At 40.1% G+C, this 23902-nt stretch overlaps 1 protein-coding gene across 9 annotated transcripts in view; it reads left to right on the plus strand.

The window, feature by feature from the left end:
• The window catches only part of SCUBE1 (signal peptide, CUB domain and EGF like domain containing 1), a 304131-nt gene that overhangs the window by 170946 nt on the left and 109283 nt on the right, over positions 1-23902 (plus strand). For all 9 annotated transcript variants that reach the window (XR_006287903.1, XM_043538048.1, XM_007061754.4 and 6 more), the window contains one exon: positions 17488-17604. Coding sequence is in view for 8 of the 9 variants with exons in the window: in XM_043538048.1 (XP_043393983.1) it covers positions 17488-17604 (117 nt within the window). In the remaining variant the exon portion in view is untranslated. The remainder of the gene's footprint in view (positions 1-17487; positions 17605-23902) is intronic.

Genomic DNA, 23902 nt, shown 5'->3' on the forward strand with positions numbered 1-23902 from the left:
AGAATCAACAATCTGGTTGCTTTTCCTGCTGAGTTATTCTTTAAGGTTGTGGTGGCTGGATCTCTGCCAGATTCCTTTTCACATAACAAATGTCATCGAAGAGTATGGATTACTGAACTGTACTGCTACTTTGGAGAAATCCAGCCAGTTGGTCAGACTGTATTTTCAGTTTTGATCTGTCTCACATGATGCAAAATGGCCCCACTAGATTTTAAGTGTATTTAACACAGGTGAAAAGTGCCAGATTGCCAGTCTTTGAACCTGGAGTTCTTTATTTATCCATAGAAGAGGTATAGCATATGAACTGGCAATACAAGCTTCCTGTCAGTTCCCTGGCAATTATCAGCCCAATCCTAAAAGGTGCTGAGCACTTCATAGGTTCAGCACTGTCTGTGAACCTGAGTCCTGATCTGGAAGGACCATTTCTAGAAGACAAGAGAACTGTTCAGTTTCTATGCTAATTTAATCCTTGATAACTAGGATAATTGTTCCAATTGTTGTTAGTGGTTTTGATGCTATTTTGACACCTGGCTTTGCATTATCAATCTAAAATGGTATTAAATGGTTATATGTAGGTAAAATACTTTGTATCCTATTACTGAATCCCTCAGCTATCTGCTCCCCTATTGCCACTGGAGTTTCTACAGGTTTGCAACGTAGTAAAAGTTTGAAATGAAATGATGTAGCAGGCAATCCATAGGTGTAATTTATTGTATAATAATGAATTGAATACCCACAAACCAGTTTAGATTTGCATAAGTTATTGTATAGATCAGTGGTTTTCAACTTTTTTTCATTTACGGACCCCTAAAATATTTCAGATGGAGGTGCAGACATAGTCTGTGGACCCCCAAAGGTCCGTGGACCACTGGTGGAAAACCACTGTTCTATGGAAATGACAGCCTTTCGCAGATTCCTTAGACATAGTCTGTGGATCCCGACTGAAAACCACTGGTATAGATCATCCAGCATCCTAGGGCACAGTTAATGGTTTGGCCAGGGATTTCAAAGAGGGAGTTAGGCACCCATGGCCACTGAAAGCAAGAATTGTGTGCGTAGCTTCCTTAGGCCCTTTCGAAAATTAGAGCACACATACTCTAATTGCTATTGGACCTTCTGATGTCCAGAAGTGACCAGCCCGATCATCAAAGCTGAAAAACAATCCATACTATTGACTAAAAAAGGTTATACTATTGACTAGAGTGAAAAAAAAATAGAATAAAAAAAGTTATGGTTATCAGTATGCTTATTAAATATATCAGGCTCCCATTAACATTTAGTAGTATGTGGGCAGAAGCAAGGGGTTAACAATCCAACTGGTCATATAAGTGGTCAGAAACATTCAATAACTCCTCTATTAACATATATTGGCCAAGATGGGAAATACATGCAGTGGCTAGACTATAGAATCCTTAGGAAAGTTGTCAATTAGAACTGAATAGCTACTGAAATCAAATCTGAAAGGGCAGCAGCAGCTTCTGATCCAATTTCTGGTACACAGGGAACCTCTGATTGTCTTTGATAGTATTCCAATGCATTTTCAAAGTTAATGACTTTTCCAAATAGCTTACAGTGCCATTGTCTCTTTTGGTACTTTTCAAACTGTCCTTATAGAAAGTACACAATGTTGCCAATTCTCACAAATTTATTATTGTGATTTTGACCCCTGCTGCAGGCAATCTTGTGAAGAGAGGAAAAGCTCCAACTTTCATGTGATTTAAGGGAAGGAAGCGGGGGAGATCCTCCCACAGTGCCCTGTAGTTTTGAGAAAAGTGCACTAAACTGCAAGCCTAGAGACCACCATTTCTAGTCCCAGCTCTTCCCTTGACTGCTGTTAGTATTTCTGTTCCTTCACAACCCTTATTGTGAACCAAGGCTTTATACTGCTACCTGGAGCAATTTCATTAACCCATTTCACAGATAACTGAGAGCTTGCACAAGGTCACTCCAGGCAGAGCTGGGAATAGACTCCTGGCCTCCAATATAATAGACTTAGGTCTCATCCATTTGCTACACTACCTTTCAGAAGCAACATAGATTAGGTTCTTCTGTAATACATACTAACACAGTATGACTATATGTCACCCTCTAATGGCTAGACATCATGAAGAGGGAATCTGATAGAATTCTCTTTCCTTGCTACATATATTTTTCTCTATACCTTGGAGGGCAGACAAGAGACAGGATCTTCTAAAACAATCTGCAATCTACTCATCTTCAGGGCGATTCAGCCTGTCACTAGGAGTTTTCCCCACAATTTTTCATAATGTCTAAGAGGACCAAGGGAGTTTGAACTATCCTTTATATCTACCCACCCACCCCTTCACCCCTATATCCCCTCAGTGTGGACTACCAGGTTCTGAATGGAGACTCCTGCCCTCATCATTCAGGAAGTTTCACTGAATGACTTTCTCTGCTCTGTGAACTTAAAGGAGACATATCTCCACACTCCTATTCATCCAGTTCATTGACAGTTTCTTCACTCGCACCTGGACCAGGGCCACCCAACAGGAAGAGGAGATACAAATATTTCATGAGGTCGATGGCCTGCTGTATCCTGTGTCCTTTATCTCCATCAAGACTTCTGTGTACTACAAATCCACAGTATTGTTGTAAACTGAGAAAAGAACTCCTTGGTGTACACTCCAAACCTCATTCAACTGTGTCACAGGTTTTTTATGAGCAGAAGCATGGGGTTATTACTAGAATCGGGGAGAAGAGGCATCACAGAGTTGTCTGAGATTGTTTGCTGAGCCAGGATCTCTCAATCAGAAGCCCTTCCTCTCCTGGGGTTAATGGTTGCATTAGTGGACACAATCTAGCTGGCACTGCTCCATAACAGAACTCTACAGGTGTTCCTGGTATTGGTCTGGGATGGAGGAGTTCTCCGATTATCATGTTCCTCAGCTCTTTGGTGTCCAAAGATCTCTCCACTAGTGACTCATCATGAATAACCTCAAAAGGCAAAAGTATGTCATATCCTAGTGTACTAAGGATTATGATAGAGGGCAATCTCAGGGTATGGGATGCAATCATGCTAGGGCCTCTGGTTCACATGGGAAGCCTGATGAAGCATCAGCTTTCTTCAATTCAGGACCGTGGGCTAGGGTCTTCAGCACTTCATATCTCGGATCTTCATGTCAGATATCCTGACAGAATTCAACAATCAGACAGCAACTGTCTCTATAAATCACTAGGGAGGCACCAGGAGCTCCGCACTCTGTGTTCGAAATCATCTCGATCCTATCCACTTAGGAAGAGACCATCATACTATTTCACATCTTTTTACCTAATATGTTTATTGTTCCAAACACAATGATCCCTTATCTTGAAATGTGAATCTTTTCTGCCTTGGCTGTGCTCTTAAGTGTATGTTCACCCTCCCCAATGCCCACATCTTCTGTTTATCTCCCAGAAAATTTGGCAGGTTCCTTACTAGCCTCAGAAGGAATATCACAGAACTGTGCATCCTGTCTCAGCTGATCAGTCTTCTGCTACCAGATTCCTGATCCTGACTTTCCTGTCCCAGCAGCATGGAGATTGACAGGCTAATGCTTCATATTTTCAACTATTCCTCTTAAGGGCAGGTCTTCACTACCCGCCGGATCGGCAGGTAGTGATCAATCTATCGGGGATCGATTTATCATGTCTCATCTAGGCGTGATAAATCGATCCCTGAATGCGTTCCCCATCGACTTCGGAACTCCTGCTCGCGAGAGGCGGAAACAGAGTCAACAGGGGAGTGGCAGCGGTCTACTCACCGCCGTCCTCACAGCCAGGTAAGTCGACCTAAGATATGCCAACTTCAGCTACACTATTCGCGTAGCTGAAGTTGCATATCTTAGGTCGAACCCCCCCGCCCTCCCCCAAGTGTAGACCAAGATGCTTCATTAAGATGCTTCATTTTCTAGTCCAGTGAAGGCCTACCAAAATGTCTGGCTCACTTTCTGCCAGTAGTGCCTCTTTGGACATGTACCTCAACTCTGTCCTATACCTCTTATTGAATGATTTAAAACAAGGCTTGAGTTACAACTCTTAAATGGCAATTATTTGGCTTGGGAGCACTCAGTCTCACAAGACCAAACAACACTGCTATATACTCTAATATTTGTTCTTTCCTTCAATCAACAAAATGTTTGAAATACATCATTGAGACTAATTGCCACCAGGAACCTCAACTCAGTTCTTACCTATGTAACCAAAATTCTCCTTGAATTCTTTGCGGTTAGTTTTCCTTTACTATCTGATAATTAGAGTATGTCTACATTGCCCTGCAGTTTGGACTATGAGGGTGTGAATTGCAGCACGGACTAAAGTGCTGTACTGTAACTGCTCCCAGCTAGGCAATATGGGCATGAAATTAAAGATCCTTAGTTTGCACTAATGTAATTCTGCAGCTCTTAGGTTCACGCTGCTGTTCACACCACTGTCATCCAAACTGCAGGGTAGCATGGAAAAACTGTTAGTCTCCTTCATTATTATCACCACTTTGGCTCATAGTGTTAGTGAATTGGATGCTATTTCCTGTAAAGACCCTTTTTCTCCAATCCTTTACTTGATGGGTAGGTCTCCGATCTTCTCCAGAATCGTTACTAGTACCAAATGTCAATTTGCTTTTCTATTTTAAGTCAGATGATGATCTGCCCCAATCCATCTGTCAGAAGGAGATGATTCTACATTCCCTAGTTGTGTTCAGACCCCTCAAGTTCTACTTAAATAGGACTTCACCCTTAAGAAGTGGTAAGAAGCTCTCTTCACCAGTTATAATGAAAAGGTCAAAAGGTTCCTTAACGTCACTATTTCAGATGACCACAACAGCCACTAGGGAATCCTCTAATGTTCATAAAACATCTGCACCAGAGTCTCAGATGTGCTTCATTAGATCTGTAGCAACTCCCAAGGCAGAGAAACAGGCCTTACTAGGAGCAGATTTCCAAGGGTGTAGCCTTGTTGTGTCTCCACATTTTCACCAAATAATAGATGGTGGAAGTGGGATCCTTCTCTCATTTTCATACAAATAATCTTCTGCCAATCCTGAAACTGCTGGGAAGTAACAATCAAAAGATGAGTATCAGGGAGGGAACAGTGCAAAATTTAACCATTGGTCTACTGATCCTGCAGGTTCTCCTTCCCATCTAACATTTTTCATTCCCTGTGTATGTAATTCATCCAATTTCTTCTTCTTCTTGCTCATGTTCAATCATGTGATTACATGTTAGTATTGTTCTCTCCCTCATATTCTTCTTCTGATTGCTACAGGATTGATACAAGGTGATTTGAATGAGAATAGTATAGTTTTGTGTTACAAGAAAATTCATATATCTTCAGAATTTAATCTCATAAAATATCTATTCACCAATAGTCCTTTGAGTTTCCTCCTCCCCCTTATTTTCTTCCATCTCATCAGGGTTCATTCCAAATAGGAAAACTTTCTTCTAGGGTTCTGAGCATCTGCCTGTCTCGTAAAGGATCATAGTCAATGTACTTTTGCTTCTAGTTTCTATTGGACATGGCCAATATCCAGCAGTTTTTGGATTGGTAGGTGGATATGTTATGAGAAGAACAATTCTGGAGTATTAATAATAGGTAAGATGGAACTCTCCTATTCCTAACAAAATATAAATACTGCCCACTGCAAACAAGTGGCACAATGGCAGACATTACCAGCATTTCCATGCCCAAATCCTCATCTGGCCCCATCTGGAGCAGCAGGCTGCTAGTGGTGTGTCCAGAGTGCAGCATATGTTTAGCAAAGGAGCCTTCCCCACTGTCTTCAGCAGAGGTGCTGGAGGAATATGGAGTGCCTGCATAACCTGGTGGCTTTCCATCAGTGATGCCCACATAGTTGGATGTAGGATGAAAGTATCTCTGTCACAGGTTCTGCCCAAGCCATGTTCTGAACAGCCCTGCAACCTATCAATCAGGGAACTGGCCGGTCAACCTCAGATCTGATAAGCCCGCTGGCCTGGACATTTTAAGGAACTCTCTGATTTACTGTGTCTCTTCCGGCACCCTTCACAAGTGCACCACTAGTATTTGTTGTCACTAAAAGTTGTAGCCCCTTTGACTTCACGTTACGTGTCGGTCTTAATTAGTATTCTGCCCCTTGATAAGAAGGCTTGAGACAGCCTTTTTCCTCTGTCTGTAATTTTGAGAATTAATTTTAGTACTCTTGAAAATAAGGGACAAATAGCTGAGCAAGGCACACTACAGATAGGTACTCTGCCAGCCTCTCCTACTATAACTCAGTTCATCACAGCTATCATTCTTTCCTGTGGAGAGACTGTCCATTGGCTGAACTTTATGAGAGTACAAATAGGGATTAAGATAAAACCACCAGACTTCTTCTCACTTGTAACCTTAACTATTATTTGATTCCAAGTATTAGCCTTCTACATCATATAAATTCCATTTCTAGTTGTCATCTTGTAGTTCTTCTCAACAGTTACATTAGTACCACACTATTTTGCTTTGATAACCCTTTGTTAACACAGATTAACTGTGAATTCTTAAGATTAGCCCATTTGAGAGGATTTGGTGCATATTGTGTCAAAAAACTCTGTTCATTATTTTTCATATCCTCATAAAATTGTGTGTGTGTGTGTTCATCTGTATATACACACGAAACCTCCAACCCCTTGATGTTCCACTTGAAGACCTAAAAAACAAATTCCTAAATTCAAATGTTACCCATTCACATATTCCTTTCTCTGCCCACAAATGCAGGCCTGCTGACTGGCTTCTGTTAAATCAGCTCTGTCTGACATAAATCTACTAAGAAGCAAGGCAGAAAGTAAAGAAAAATGGCAAGAAAGGGGGAGGCAGCGTTATGAAAACAAATGCTCTCTGCATACTTTAAAATGCCTTTTAGTACTTCTGTATAAATTGCACAAGCATTTAGTTTCCTTTCAGATGTGGCTTTAATCTTCACTCTTTTGGGAATAATTTGTCTCACAAACACACTAATGTTGGTCTGTGTTTTACACAAGCTAAGGTATAGACAGTTGGATTAAGAGTGAATGCCTATTTTTTTATGACTAGGACTGGTATACAGGTTGTACGTGTGAACCTTTGCTCTGATAGACAACTGAATTTAAGACTATCACTCTGACCAGAAATTGTTGTACTCCGCCATCTGTATTGTACAAGTCTTGTACGAATTCTAGTGTGAGACAGGATTGGGCTCAGGACGTTATTAGCCAGATACTGGCCCATGCAATGGTAACTGGTGGCGCAGTGCTCGTTAAGGGACCTTAAAGTGGCTCTAAATGAGCAGCTGAGAATTTCTTCTCCATGAAAGAATCCTTAAGCTGGAATAAAACTGGCTCTATGTTAGCTCCTCTTGGCCCTCCTGGTGTAGGATATGTGTTGGGTGCAAGGCCAGAGTGCACTGCATTCTGGTGATCCTGTCATAGGTGCTGAAACTAGGGGTGCTGCCGCACACCCTCGCTTGAAGTTGTAAACCAAATACATGGTTTTTGCCTTCAGCGCCCCCACTATAAAAATTGTTCCAGCGCTACTGGATCCTGTTGGGTCATGACTTTTGGGCCATTACAAGCTGGCTCAAGTTAGAGGCTGCTTTTTAGGCTGCTCTAACTTGCACTAAGGTCATTGTGGCCCTTGGCCAGCCTTAGGATGTAGATGAGGAAAACTGGCTTAGATCCACTATTGCCTCTCCCTCCCAGCTACACTGATCTCTGCTCTGGTTCAAAACTCAGTATGTTGCACTGTATGTACATACACACACATACACACACACACATCCAAGCCTATGCAGTTTAACCACGCAAAATTGGTTTGGAGTATTTAAGGAAAAGTTCTTCTTCTAAGGGAATCCCCATCCCCTGAAGTTCTCCTCTTCCATTCCTTTTCTGCCTCAGAATGAGGCACAACCCTGATCAGTGTCCTTGGACAGCAACAAGGCACACAGGAGCCTATTACACTTGGGACTTTCATACAATCTTTTTTTAAAAAAAGTTGTGGAACACATTGTCTTTTGGAAAGAAAAGTTACATGGGCTGTAAATGAATTGACCTTCAGTCTTTGGCATATATTATAATTAGGGATGGCTGAACCCAACCTCGAAACAGTTTATACCCTTTTAGTAAGGGTTCTTCTTACTTGTGGCAGCAGATCCTGTTGAGCTACACATTCCCCTCCTCTTGCACCCGGAGCAGGTGGTTTCATTGAAGAGGTGGTCTGCCCCTTTTTCCTGCAGTGTCAGGTCTTCTCTACAGGAAATGGCTTGGGAGGCTGCCTCCCATTCTCACCAGCTCAGATGGTCCTACCAATACCTCTGTTGGACTCATGTCATAAGGATGAAACCTACTGGGTTCTACAGAAATCAAGAGCCTGAGTCTACACCAAATTTATTGATTTGCTACTGATCTCAATGGGAGCAGAATCTATACAAAAACTATAGAATGAATATATATATATATTTCCAATTACAATGCGGAATTTAACAGAGAAATATTGCTCTGCTATAGAATTCTAAACATTAGTTCAAGAGTTCTATGGAAATGACATTCTCTATTAAGTTATGTTGTTTTTTAAGAATAATTTCTATGATAACCAACTTATTTTCTACACAAACCCTGCAGGTATTCATCCTTTTCTATAAGGGTTGATTTTTCTCTCCTTCAAGCAATATATTAGGCTATGGCCCTAAAAACCAGACACCAATTATAGCTGACATGGCATTTGTTGTATCTTTTGCATTATGAGGATCTCAGTCTTATGAGGTTTATATTGTTTGTTTCAGGTGATGTCTTTAGACAACAAAAGCAGTTGCAGGGCTTTAGAAAGCTAATTAATCACATCACACTCAGCACTCCTCAAGTATCACTTTGCAAAATTGTAGACATACCCAGAATTACTCCCGTAATGTACACACGTTGCTGCAAAGATCCCTCCTTTCACTATAAGAAACCACTTACAAAGTTGTAATAAGAGCTTTGGGGACTCATCCTTTCATCAGCGTAATGGAAAATGATAATCCTCTTCCATTAGAGTTTTAGTCTTCTATATATATAATACAGTGCTGCTCCTTAAAATTTCCTCACAGGCTCAGAAAGACTGTGGGGGATACACACACTCTGTCAGTGATGCAAGTCCCTCTTTCAGTGATGCAAAATCACTAATGATATCTGTGTATTGCAACAATCAACCACTACCATCAGCTTTTATCTACATAGGGACCATGTTGAGTGTATTAAGGGCTGTTTATTGGCAAGCAAATTTGGATGTATTTAAAAAAAAAAAGACATGTGAATGGAATGGTTGGTGTTCAGCTTGAAAGTTCTTTCCATAATGGAAGTTGTAAAGGTCAATGGGTGGGGAAGGTTTCTCTTTTGTTAATTCTGCTGTATTTTCAAAGCCTTTAATTTACTTCATCTCCTTTTTAGCTGATGCAATGAATTAATGAAAACAAATCCGTTTCACAGCAGTCCCATTCCCAACTGGACGTAGTCCTTAACTATTCCCTTCTTTGTTCCAGCTTCTTTTAGCTGCTCTTCATTGCACTATCACAATCCATTTTTAATATGTGATTATACCATGAAAAGTGACCGCACAAATTGGCTGCATCTGTGATGACTGTGTCTTGAACGTAGCCACCTATAGGTTATTCTTCACAGAATATTGCAATGTTCCAAAGTCAAGGGTCCAAATTCATCCTTAATGTAATTCCACTGACTTCAGTGCATTTACACCAGTGATGAACTTGTCGAGGTAGCTCACAGATAAAGCAAGTTGTCCTGGGTTGCCTGTGGGATCTCACTCCTGATTCATCTCTAAAAATATGAAAAATCAGTACAAATTAGAATACACCATGTACCATGGTGACGCAAAATGCACTCATTTCCGCTATAAAAGGGATGAACTTGGCCCAATGTGTTAAGTCTTGTGGTCTATAGAAGTGAACCTTCTAACCTGTTTGGTATTTAGATGGACAATAAGTGTTTCCTAGTGGGTGGAAAGGGTCTTCTGGGGTCTATTCCTAGCTCAATCACTCACTTGCTCTATGATTTTAGACCAGTCATTCATCCTCTCTGGATGAGATTTTTGAAAGTCCCTAAGGGAGCTAGGCATTCAACTCTCATTAACTTACAATGGAAGCTGGGTTCCTAACTTCCTTAGGCACCTTTGAAAATGCCACTCCTTGTGCTTTATGTTTTGAAAGGTAGGCTTTTAAAGGGAAGCTACTCTGTTCCATAATACTGTATATTATACTGGGGCTTGGAAGTGTAAAGGTCTTTTGATTGTAGAGCCACAAATTCCCAATGGATTGGCTCCCCTGGCTGTCAATTGACTCGTTTTCTGATGAAGATGTCCATGATTTTTTTAGGTTCTGTGAGGCCCATCTCCTGTGGTTCTGATCTTTTCCTTAGCATGGGTGCTTAAACCAAGGAGTATAGCTGGGGTATAATTAGTTATTAGCAGTGCCTCAGTTTGCCAGAGCGGATGCTGACCATCCTTAACTATGTAAAAGTTTTTCCATTCTTCAAGGTATCACCTCTTCATATTGGATGGCTATTGGCAAGTCCTCTAATCACTAATATTCCCTTTTTGAGGAAAGTGACTAAGAAGGCAACAGCTGTTCAATTCCAAGACTATTTGAACGTGATATCCTTAGTAGGTCCCAGCCTTCATTTTCATTTGAGACTATCTTCATAAAGATCATGATCTTTTCTGGTTTTAGTTTTAACTGGCCATTTGTTTTTTTTAATATGAGCCCTGGATTGTTGCACTAGCCATTATGAAACATTGCTGTTGTATCTGGAACTGGGTGCCAGTCTTTCCAGCCATATTTTGAAGATAATCAGAGGTGACAGACAATTGTGTGTCAGCAATAAGTTATTTGACATTCAACATCCCTTAAAGATCTGTTCTTTCCTTTCATGTTGCTCATTTTATATGAGACCTCTTTGTGAGATAATTTCTAAACACCATGTTCAATATCATCAGATCAGTATGCAAATGATACTCGGCTGGTCCTGCTCATTGGACTCTGCATATTCAGCCTCTATTCTGAAGGAATGCTTGGATAATAGCATTGGGTGGGTGTATCGGAGCTCTCTTGTCTTAAATCCTGGAGAGAAAAGTCGTGCTGCTGTGTAGAAGTCGCTGGTGTGAGGAAGCTCACTCTTGCTTTGACTCCCTGCTCTTGAGGAGAATTCATGCACTGGTAGAGAGCTGGAGTTGGTCATGTTAAGAAAGTGGAGATTTTCGGTTTGTGAAATTCTTACATGAATAATAGTCCCTGATGACTTCACAACAGCCGAGTATGCCCTCTTGGATACCAGATGCAATTATAGTCATTCACTCCTTACACACCTTCCCACAACACTTCTCTGTGTCTTGTATCTTGTTCAAAATACAGCAGCACACTACTTTACAAGTCTGCAGAGCATGAGTATGTTACATCTACCCAGTATTATTTACACTGACTGCCTATACAATGGCAGATTGACTGTAAACTCACACTAATGTTTTTTTTAAACCTGAACAGTAGAAGTCCTGGCTATATTCAACACCTTCTCCATGAGGCTCTTCCTGACTGTTATCTACCCTCTGATACAGCTCTCTAGTAGGAGGTATGAGGTCACACCTTTATTGTGTGTATGGTGGAGCTCACTCCTCTTTGAAATCTGCCTCTATTCTTCTCCCCATACTTCTAATTTTTTTTTTCAAAATTTCTTATTTTGTTTGGGATTTTTTAGACAGCTCATCAATGATCCCTTTGTTACCTTTCTACTTCATTCTTTTTTCCCCCTGATTGTACTGGATCTTTGTTAACTTTTTATCTGTTTAAAATTAATATGATCGTTTAAATTATCTTTTAGTTTATATGTATTAAACTGTATAGTATTCCAAATGGCTTGGCTGTGGATTGAGGTGGGGGACATATAAGCAGGAGGATGTAATAACTGGGTTCACAGCAGAAATTTTAAATCCAAACCATCAGTTTACATTAATTTTTCATAATTACATAAAAACATTTTGTGTTGGCTTGAGTTCACCTCTCTTTCACAATGATGGGAAGTAATGTTTCCATTTTATATAGGGGAAACTGAGGCACACAAAGTTTCCATATAAGCACTACTTCAAGTGATTTTCCCACAGTCACATAGCAAGTCAGTGGCAAAGCTGGGAAAGAAACTAGGTCTCCATTCCCATGCTCCAGTCTCTGGAAAATTAGTGCTTCCTACTGTAAATCTGAGTTTTATCTTGACAGTCTTTGAATAGAAAGTTGAATAGGATGCCCTGTGGACTTAAAGTGTGCTATTTAAACTTAACATGTTACCTACCGAATGTTTGATGGAGCTTTTCCCCTACTCGTGAGAAGGAAGTAATAGAAAATAAAATTAAACTTGGATGCTTTGGTCTCTATAGAGTACATGTGTACCTTCTTGCACAATTTAGCTGTATATGGGTTCACAGTTCCTAAGTTTTTTGCCGAGTTTCAGTTCAAATGGATCCAAACTGCCAAAGTAAATAGCCAAAAATTCCAATTTTTGCCTGATTGTCAACAAAACACATAAAATCAGTTCCAATTACCTTGATTCTAGAGAAGAGATCTGGCCACAAAAATTGGATCCAGGCTTTGAACACACAAAATTTTGAGACATTCAGATCTTTGAATGGGCTCATAAAATAAGGAGCCACTTTCAAAAACTGAATTTGAATACGAGGTTGGGTTACATTTAAGGGTCCAAGAGGCTGAACTTCAAGGTTTTGATTTAGGCCTTTACTTAAAACTAAATTCTCTGAAAGGTTCCCAAACCATGGTGAATGTGCCCAGAGGCTCAGGCTTTTAACAAAATCCAAAGCCCAAGTGAGCCTTGTCTGGTGTTGGTTTTGCTTTTAAAAGTTTCACAACTCTATCGCCACATCCTGGAGATTCTCCTTTAGCTCAAGAGCTTCAGGTTTTGGACATAAGGGACCTCTCTTTCAACCCTAAAAGGGTAGGCATCTCTCAGCCACTGAAAAGGCATTCGTTAAACTGAAAGAATTGATCTGTTACACATGGGACACCTCAAATAATATCTTGAGGACTGCTGATGGGCTACTACGGAACTTTCAATATCATGCATCAGCTTTGTTCTTTTTAGAACAACATCTTGATTTGCAGGACCCATGTATCTTCCTTAACATAACTGGAGGTAACAATGTTTTAATAGGGCTAGACATATAATATGTATAATGATTTGTATTTTTAGAGTGCCTTCTATCTAAGAAAAAAGAAAAGGAGTACTTGCGGCACCTTAGAGACTAACCAATTTATTTGAGCATAAGCTTTCGTGAGCTACAGCTCACTTCATCGGATGCATACTGTGGAAAATACAGAAGATGTTTTTATACACACAAACCATGAAAAAATGGGTGTTTATCACTACAAAAGGTTTTCTCTCCCCCCACCCTACTCTCCTGCTGGTAATAGCTTATCTAAAGTGATCGCTCTCCTTACAGTGTGTATGATAATCAAGGTGGGCCATTTCCAGCACAAATCCAGGGGTCGGGGGGAAGAAAACCTGGATTTGTGCTGGAAATGGCCCACCTTGATTATCATACACACTGTAAGGAGAGCGATCACTTTAGATAAGCTATTACCAGCAGGAGAGTAGGGTGGGGGGAGAGAAAACCTTTTGTAGTGATAAACACCCATTTTTTCATGGTTTGTGTATATAAAAACATCTTCTGTATTTTCCACAGTATGCATCCGATGAAGTGAGCTGTAGCTCACGAAAGCTTATGCTCAAATAAATTGGTTAGTCTCTAAGGTGCCACAAGTACTCCTTTTCTTTTTGCGAATACAGACTAACACGGCTGTTACTCTGAATTCTATCTAAGGATTCCAGTGAGCCAATATCTGAGATCCTTTCCTGAAGCAGTAGGAGATTATCCTGAGTAAGGAACACACAATTTGCTCCATAGCACTTTATATACATAAACACCCTCATACTACCCTGTATGCTATTCTCCCTGGAGCACTAGATCTATCTGGGTTTTACCTGGGGAACTCAATAAAGGATTTATGTAGGGACATAGCTTTAAATTCACTGAAAAATCTTACACAGTCACTAAATAAGTATTACCTTCACCCAAAGAGAAATGCCCTAACTGTTTGCTTTTCTCCAGGGGCAGACTATTTTCTCCAGGGGCAGACTACCCAAACACTGTTTGATTTTGGTGTTTCCTTTGCATTCTCACTAAAATGGGTGTGAGGTTCCCACTCCCACCCCCATAATAGAACAGAAGATACATCAACATAACATGAGCAAATCAAGTTTGAAACCCTAGCAAACATTGAAGATAATGGCTGTGCTGAGCTTGTCATGCACAGACACCTGATCTGATCAGTGCCATCCAATATACAGAACTCCAGAAGGATTCAAGGTGTAAAATTCTGATCCAGATTTTGGAATCCCCAACCTAATCCTCTCTGTCTCATACCTCTGCATCTCCCCCCATCACCCACCTCCCCACACACACACACCCCTTAAGAAATGCAGTGGCTTTGAATCCAGGGTTTTAGTTCTGCCTCTTATTTGGATCCAGATCTGAAGTTGGATTTCAGATCTAAAGTGTGAAGGTGTTTGGAACAGAACAGGTATGTTGCTGGTGCTCTCAGGTTTGTTAAATGTTATATGCATTCCTACACATTTCTATTCCATATAGCGTTTAATGCAGCACACCACCACCCTGCTTTTCACATTCTCCTTAACTAATTTTTTTCTCCTGCCATCTTTTTTAAGGAGTCTCATCATTACAGCTCCCATTACCTCACTTACTATAGGTATTGTCAGTCTCTCTGTTCTTACCCTGAGTCTTCATCCTATTAAAGTTTGCCATTTATTAAAGGCACAGTCAGCTCTGCTTTCAGAGACGTTGAAGGGCATTGTTCTTTTTGCTTCCTTTTACTAAATCTCTGTGAATATAAGAAAAGCTTGCATGATCCCTTCTATTTATACATCGAAATAACTCTTGTTCAGTGACTGCCCCTTACCCTATAGATCCAGTCATCCATGCCAGAGGGGGAAAAAAGTTTGTTGTGTCTATTCATTTTCACTGGATGTCATCCAGAAAGCAGAAATATTGCTGCTTAAGTAATGCTCATCTGTTGTTGATGAACTGCAATACGGGCTCTTCATATGCCATAGTTAATCTAACATAAGATTTACAACTCACTGCAGTGCCATGCCAAACGTATGTCTTTAACACCTTTTCATGCTTTTTAACCTTAATTATTTGCCCTGACAAATCATTCTACTTTTTAAACTGCTGGGGCTCCCAAGAAATGATCTTAGGTGAAAAAGTTTTTTAAGTGACCTGATTTTTGTCCCTCATCCTGAGAATTAAAGTTACTTGATATTTCCTCCCTCTGAAATATATATAAAAATACCAACATTTAAACCTATAAAAGAATTCCCCCAGCCAAATAGGAAAATGATTATTGGAACTTACATGGCTTAAACAAGGCAAGTCCTGATCCTGCAAGTCCTTACTTGCATGAGTAATCTTTACTCGTACAAGAAGTTCCTTTGAATTATTGACTACTTGTGAGTGAAAATTACGCTTGTGGATAAGAGATTACAGAATCAGCCTCGTCTGTTGGAAGTTTTCTGTTAAAGATATATTGGTCTGTTCATAATGTGCTCTTGCTAGCAATTACAGATGTTTCCACACATAGCAGTATTAATGTTGGCACATTACATACACATATACACACACACACACACACATATGTGTGTATATTTATATATATGTACATACAGTAATTTTAGAAATTGTGCCATGCTATTAATGCATACCTCCCTGTCCCCCAGTCCCTGTTTTCATAACACGCATAAATGCCGGTAGCACATTCCAAAACTGATATATAGGTTTGTGCCAATGAAAAGGAGTTAAATGGTTTTTTTCTGATCTGAAGCAGTGATGGCCTTCCAGAGAGTCAATGAAGGTTCTTCCCAGGGGAAGCAGCAGCTGGTTCCATCCGAAGAACAGCTTTGAATGCTTGTCAATTAAAAGATAAAGTGTTTTATATTTTGTGTAAATTATTTTGAGCCACATAATATACTAAGGAGATTCAGCATGAGCATGTCCACTTTTCTGTTGCCAGACCCTGTCTGCAAAGTACAGTTGTAACACAAACTCCAAATAGGTAGCAATAGAAGTCAGTCAGTAAATCTGAGTACACTTTGACAAAGCCTCTCTGGGGAAGGTCAGGATGAGGATGACCGAGATAAACAATGACAACCTTATTATTTTAAGTTTCATCTGAACTGAACTGGAGAAACTGAAAAATAAATTGGGTAAAAGACTGAAATATTTCCCTTGTGGTCTCAAAGTAATTGCAGACAGAGTAGCCAGCTACATATGGTTGTTGGTTACTTCTGTCTGCCATAAATACTTATCAAATAAATATACCATTCAGACCAACAAATAAAATTGGCATCCTTACATCCACTGTATTCTATGAATCATAGGAAAGACAATCATTTCTCTTGCCTTTTATCTATTTCAATAATACTTGTGGTTTGTGTGTATACACACATATATAGGTACCACTCCACACAAAAAACCCTTCAACTTCATTACCAAAAAATAAAACTAAAAAATACCCGCTGCCATTATTTACATAATAGCTGCGGGCATTTTTTGTTTGTGTGTGTGATGAAGTTGAAGATTTTTTGTCATGGAGCGGTACCTAATAGCCATTGCCGGCTGCTGTAAAAGCTAAAAAGTATTGTAGCTTTCTTTTGCCTGTGTTTGCCCAGCCACCATTCTACATACTACAAGCACTGGGAAATTTCAATGACACAGCTTGGAATGGGTTCAGTGACCTCAATTATGCCCTCCCACCCACTCCAAACTCCTTTCAATTTGCAAAAAGCTTTAAGTGGACAAAACCCAGATGCCTTTTGCTTGTAGTTCAGTAAGAACAGATTGGGCATGTAGATTCTTGTCAAAGTGATGTATGTAGTTCATTTTCCATTAACTCTTTCTTAACTAAGGATTTTAAATTCTCAATTCCAAGTCCAGCACTATGCCTTGCTTTCTATTGCTTTTTAAAGTTCATTAGACCATGAGACCTCTTTTTAATGAAACTTGAAAAGCCATGGCTAGAGACCCGCTGATATGAAACAGACTCAGTCCCTGGTTCTGTTTTAAAAGGCAATTGCATTCTTTTGTTTCTGAAGCTGATCTTTTCATTATTAAATAATTCATTCTATTGTCTAAGATGTTTCAAAAGGACTGACCAAATATAATCAATATAGACGTAATTTTTTGGATAGAAATAATTGCTTGTGAAAATGCTATCCAATTCAGCAAGTATGTGGGCCATGGATGATCTTAAGAGCTTTGCCTGAGTTAGCTTGCTTCAAATTAGATTGCTTTTATAACTTTTTAATATTACCCAGAACAGTGGATGGCCCCCAGAATGTTTTGTTACACTCTCTCGCTCTCTCTTTCATTCCGCAGAAACATGTGCTGTCAATAATGGAGGCTGTGATCGTACTTGCAAGGATACGGCAACAGGGGTACGTTGCAGTTGCCCAGTTGGATTTACCCTGCAGCCTGATGGGAAAACATGCAAAGGTCAGCTTCTGTTTGCTTTGCAATGCATCATTTGCCTTCAGCAGTATCAGTACTAGATGTAAATATTCAGATATATAATCAATGCACAGAATTAAGGCTATTACTGGTGTAGTAATTGCATTTGAATTTATTAGTTTTCTCCTTCCTCAGGAGTAATTTTGCATTATGCATTCTAATGATTTCTATGTTTGTTTGAGGCCAAGATTTTCAAAACTGGCCAGTTATTTTGGGGAGGCAACTTGAGAAACCCTAAAAAAGAAGCCTGATTTTCAGAGGGTGGGTACTTTTTGGAAATCAGGCCCCTTTAATGTGTCCACCAACTGAGGCTCCCAGAACTGCTAATTACTTGAAAACCTTGGTGAAACTATTTACCCACACAAACAATCATATGTTATCCCTTCCAAAGGAGAAATAGGGGAGAAGGATTTAGAATCAATAATCAAAGCTAAGTGATAGCTTCAGAGTATTGTGCCACACTAAGAAGCATATTAACAGACCATCTCACTGCTCACTTCCTGCCAAAAACAATTAGCCAATTACAAGACAAAATTACATCATATCAATATATTTATACAAGGCCAAATACTGTAGGCCTTACTCAGCTTTCACTGCTCCAGTGGGAGTTTAATTTCATAGAATCATAGCAAGGTCTTCAGATTTGGAGCCTAACGAGTGTAATTAAAACACGGGGACCGGGGGGGAGAAACATCTGATATTTCTATCAACATTTGTTCTTAGTTAAGGAGACAGGGGTTTACAGCTTTAATCCCTGGTACAGCAAACACAAATGTGCTTAATCCCACTCAATGGGACTACTCACATGAGTAGAGTTGCATACGTTTTTGCAAGATCAGGGCCTACGTAAACCATTTTTCCACTTCAATACATATTTCTTTTGAACTCAACCACCAGACACTTGGTGATGGATATATAGTAGGACACTACCTATAATGGTGTCACAAAGAGTATTTTGTTGTCACTCAGTGATTTAGCATAAATTGACCTACCTCACCGAGTAGCTGTTTAGATTATTTTTTTCTTAGAAGCAGCCAGGAATGTCAGAAAATCTCCAATCCAGACCTTGATGTTACTTAAAATAGTAATACCCACAAAAATAAACATAAAACCTGTGGTTTCCCCTTGCTCCAACTTGAAAACTCCCACTGCTTGGGCATGATCCTGTTAGTATTTACAGAAATAACAGTCCATTTGCATGTTTATTGGAAAATCAAACATTTAAACTGCCATTGCACACAATGTTAATAGTTAAGGGTGAGCACACATCAAAAATCAGTAATTTCAGTTCAAACCACATAAAAATAAATGTTCATTTTTGCAGGCAGCATAGCTCAAGCCATAGAAGTTCAGTAACAGTGATTCCACGGAGTGCTGAAAAAGGAGACATTTTAATATTGTAACATACACCTACACTTGATCGTAATGTTTATTACTTGAAACTACATCATGTAAAATAAAATGAATTCTAAATTTAGCTGGCTTCCAATTTGAGGTTGTCCCACTGGGCTAAAATGAAATAATATTTATATAATCAACTCTGTAATTTGCATGATAAACAAAATGAAATATCCAATTGATTCTCAAGCCTAGGGTCAGAGATCTGAACTATTTCACAGTATTTTTATGGGGAGAACATGTAAGAAAGAGAATCTGTGTTATTTATGGTGTTGCCGATTTTTTATTTTATTTTTTAAATAAACAGCTACTGGGAATTCACTTTTATGGTTAATAAGATCCATCAAGTCATTTTTAACCATTCTGGGAGCTTTAGAAAAATGCTTTACCTTTGATTTAACTAGGTTGAATGTTTGCCTAATGTAGTATATTGCAGACATTTAGGGCTTGATTCTGCATCAGTGAAGTTAATGGGAACTTTGTTGTTAACTTACGTGGACACAGGATCAGCTCCTTTAAAATGAGCCAATTGGGCTGCTTTTGTAGTTAACCACAGGCAACCCTATACACGAGTAAATCAGAACTGCATTCTAGGATTTATAGCTTCAGCATGTGAAAGAGAACATTTCCTCTGTCCCAACTGCCTCCTTCAGAGGTAATGACACTGCTGCCTTCCAGGATCCTCTTGCTAGTAGAGAGAGCCTTAAAAAAGGTGAACTAAATTTTTCAGTTGTTGAGTTTCTGCAGCAATGGGATGTTTTGATTTGATTTTTTTTTTCCCCTGGCATTTTCAGGGGTTGAGTATTCTTTCTATTGAGGTGTATAGTGGCTGAGTCACAAGAATGATGCACCCCTTCAAAGAAAGAAAGTCTTTCAAATACACACACACAAGTTTTCTCCTTTCCTCTTTTTGTTTGACTCATCTTGAGTTCAGTGCTCTTTCCAAAGAGGGTTGATTGGGCCAAGTATTTCTTAAACATGCAGTTCAATATGCCATGAGTCTGCAGGAAGTACATATGTATGGTAAGACCCTTTTACAGCATCTGCAGGAACCACACAATTATCATATGCTGTCCCTAGTGGGACAGTGTCTCCAGCAACAACAAACATCATAGCATCCACAAATTAGGTTTTTCATAGAAACATTATTTTGAGAGGGTGATATTTCCAAATATTGAAGGAAAAGACACAACAGTATCTGTTGAGAGAGCAAAGTAGGGGTGTAAGTAGCAAACTAGCCATCTTGAAAGGTTTCTCAGTGCTCCATTGCGTCAACTAGGGATAAGCAAGCCACTCCAGGGCCTCGTTCCAACCTTCTCCTATTCCTAGAGTTAACTGTGATTAGACCTGATTGGGAATTCATCAACAAAACTTTTTTTGTCAGCATATGCCAATTCATCAAAACCAAAACTTCATGGAAACTTACCAGTTTCAACAGTCCGGAAAGGAATTTCTGGTTCAAATGAAAACAAGAGGCCCACCCCAGAATAGCCAACAGAGCAGTAGATGGGGCACTCACCTAGGTCTCCCACATCCTAACCACCTGGCTGTAGAATCAGTCTCCTTCTCTCTGGCCCAATGAATGTTTACCTATTTATACAAAATGGAACAGCTCCAACAGGAGGGAAGGGAGTCAGCCTGACCTAGAGCCTAGTAGTTTGGAGCTCTGCCTGATTGAGAGCAGGGACTTGAACCTGGGTTCTGCCACATCCCAGGTGAGTGGCCTAACTACTAGGCCATTGGCTAGTCTAGTCTATAGCTGTTTCTCTCATGGGTTTGTTTTTGTTTTGTTGTGAGACTTTTTGAAAGGTATCATTTTTGTACCAATGAAGAACAAAAACAAATTTTGATACTCCAAAATTTTTCGTTAAACAAAATTCATGTTTTCCAGCCAGCCCTAAATGTGAATTCGTCTTTAAGGTTCTGAAATGTTTGGAAAATGTATGAGAGACCGAGAGAGAGAGTGCATCTGGGTTTGGAGCATGAGAGGCCGAAGTCCCAGGAGTGAGCATTTTCATGTGCTATTTCCAGCCTTAAGCCAGAAGAAGCAGTGCCAGAAATCGCACAAGAAGGCATGTTCTCATGAGATTTTCAGCCTGCTTTTGCATCTCTAATGGTAGTTATACAGTCTCACAGAACATAGTTGCTGAGATTAAAGACGTTTGGATAAGTTTGAGTGGGCTTCAGAGAAGCATCTGAACTTTGGAGTATTCACCTAAACTGTGAACTCTTTGAGGTTCACTCATCACTAGTTAGGAAGTAGCCAAATTTGGTTCATCTCTAGATAGACCTTTAACAGATTTCCTGTTAAAGCACAAGTTTTCTGAAACTTTAGAATACTGGTATCTTATTTAAAGCCAGTGCAATTCTTCTTATTTATTATTGTTAATTTCTGAGGTCAAGACTGTGTAATCTAATGGTCCCTTCCCACCTTAAAAATGATGAAATCTATAAATGTTTTGTATTGCCTAGAAGCCCCAATCAAAGATCAGGACCTCATTGTGCAGGCACTGTATGTTCACATAGTGAAAAAACCATGTCCTTGTCCCGAAATGTTGTCTTGGGGTTGTTGTTTTTTATTATTATGTATGTCTATTAAATGTTTAATAGAAAAAAGACACAAATATGCATATAAAATAAAAAGGTAAGTATTTTTAGGGAGCGTGTGTGTGTGCATGCATGATATTCACAAAGGTCAGCAAACAAACCACTTTAAACTTCACTAACTGTTCTGCACTCTATTCACAAATGGAAAATATCTCTTCATATTTCACAATTTGATCATAAAAGCAGAAATGGACCCAAATCACAGAATTCAGATCTGGATTGGGGTTTGAATTCTGAGCCCTGTTCCTGCCCCTTCACAAAATGTTAGGAAGTAGATTCAAATGCAGCTCTATGCAGTGGTGCAAATAGAAATCATTTCTTGACAGTACTGCACTCATGGGAGAGACACAAGGGGGGGCACGTGACCCTCCATGTGACCCCTCCCTACCCAGCCTGGGGCCCCCACGCTCTCCCGTTCCCCTCCGACACCCCCCCTTACCGTTTAAAATGTTAAACAGATGCAGTTGTAAAACGATGCTTTGGGTCCCTGGTGCCACCTGTACTTCCAGGTGTCATTGAGGATCCAGCAGCACCCCAAATTGAAAACTACTTAAATGAACGAAGGATAGGAAAGACAATCATCCCACTTTCCCTTAACACACCATCAGGGCTTCCCTTATGTCCAAACTAAGCTTCTGCCAGCTTACCTTTATCTAAGGATATGTCTCCACTACCAACGTTAAAGCGCTGCCATGGCAGCGCTTTAACATGGCTGTGTAGTCACGGCACCAGTACTGGGAGAGAGCTCTGCCAGCGCTGTAAAAAACCCACCCCCACAAGGGAGTAGCTACCAGCGTTGGGAGCACGGCTCCCAGTGTTGGGGCACTGTCTATACTGCCACTTTACAGCGCTGAAACTTGCATCACTCAGGGGGGTGTTTTTTCACCCCCTGAGCGAGAAAGTTTCAGCACTGTAAAGTGGCAGTGTAGACAAGGCCTAAGTATTGCTCTCTGCCAGGCACTAGGAAAGCAAAGATGCTGCGCCATCTGGGTTTGATGGAAAAGAGGCATAGAACTGGGTGTGCCACGTGTATCTTGATAGAACTGCAGCCCAAATTGTTTTATTATTTTCCTCAGCATGACATACAGGAGGGGCAATCAAAATCAGCCTGGCCAAATGTGCACGAGAACTGTCTCTGGACAGTTAAGCAATTGATCAAAATCACATTCTCTGATCTCTTGGGGCCAAATCCTGTTCCCATTGAAATCAAAAGAAGTTTTGCTATTAAGTTCAATGGGAACAGGCTTTGACATTTGGAGAGGAAAAAACAAAACTACTCAAGCAAGAGCTATGTTGCTTATACCACAGGTATCAAAGGCTGCTGACTCATATGAGAAAGTCAGTAGACATCTGATCGTTGTGCATTGCAAGGGAGAAATCAGCAATCAATGAGGCTAGAAGAGTCTTTGTACCATATCCAACTCATAAGTCCATCTGCAAAGGATCAAGGAAATATGAAGGCTCCAGATTACCTTAAAGTCCTCAGTCCTTGGTTAGAATGCTCCCATCAGTATATATTCATAGTCCAGAGGCTGGAGCAGGAATCAAAAACACTTTTGAAACACCTTCCGTCCCTCCCACCCCTCCCCTCTTAAGGACTCCTGACCAACTTAACAGCACAATACATATACTAACAAACTTAAACAAAGCTTTTGTTTAAGTTTGTTAGCATATGTATTGTGCTATTAAACCCATATAAAGAATGAATGCCCTCCCTAGCCAAGTTCTGCTCCTTTAAGGAGCAGAGTGAAGCTCCACCCAACCCTCCAGCAGGGAGAATTAGCCTCCCCAAGTCTTTCCGGTACCCCGTACCAGCTAAAGATCTCTTTCCGGTACTGCGTACTGGAGCGTACCTCCCTACTTGTACTCCTGGCTCTAAGTAGAAGTAAGATACAAGTAACGGGATGGACTGATTTTTCCAAGGCACTGTACATCCGAGATTCCACTGACGTCAGTTGGAATTGTGGGTCCTGTGTACCTCTGAAAATCACATCCTTTCTGTTCTGTTCTCTTGTCAGTGTAGTGTGCGATCTGATTATCGCATTTCTAAAACAAAATAGCGGAGAAACTAGCTAGGTTTTCTGCAATAGTGAACCTTTTAGATTGCCAACAAGAATGCAGTATGAGCAGGTTTCCTAGTCTAATAGCTCATTCCTTTTTAACATATATTTCATGACTTAATAGGGATGTGGGTGGATTTCTGCATCACTACTCTGCCTTCTCTTATGTGGAGTTTTTTTGTTTTGTTTTGGATTTATGAACATGCTTTTTTTTAATG

This window comes from Chelonia mydas, chromosome 1 (genome assembly GCF_015237465.2).
Source record: "Chelonia mydas isolate rCheMyd1 chromosome 1, rCheMyd1.pri.v2, whole genome shotgun sequence".
Classification (NCBI taxonomy): Eukaryota; Metazoa; Chordata; order Testudines; family Cheloniidae; genus Chelonia; species Chelonia mydas.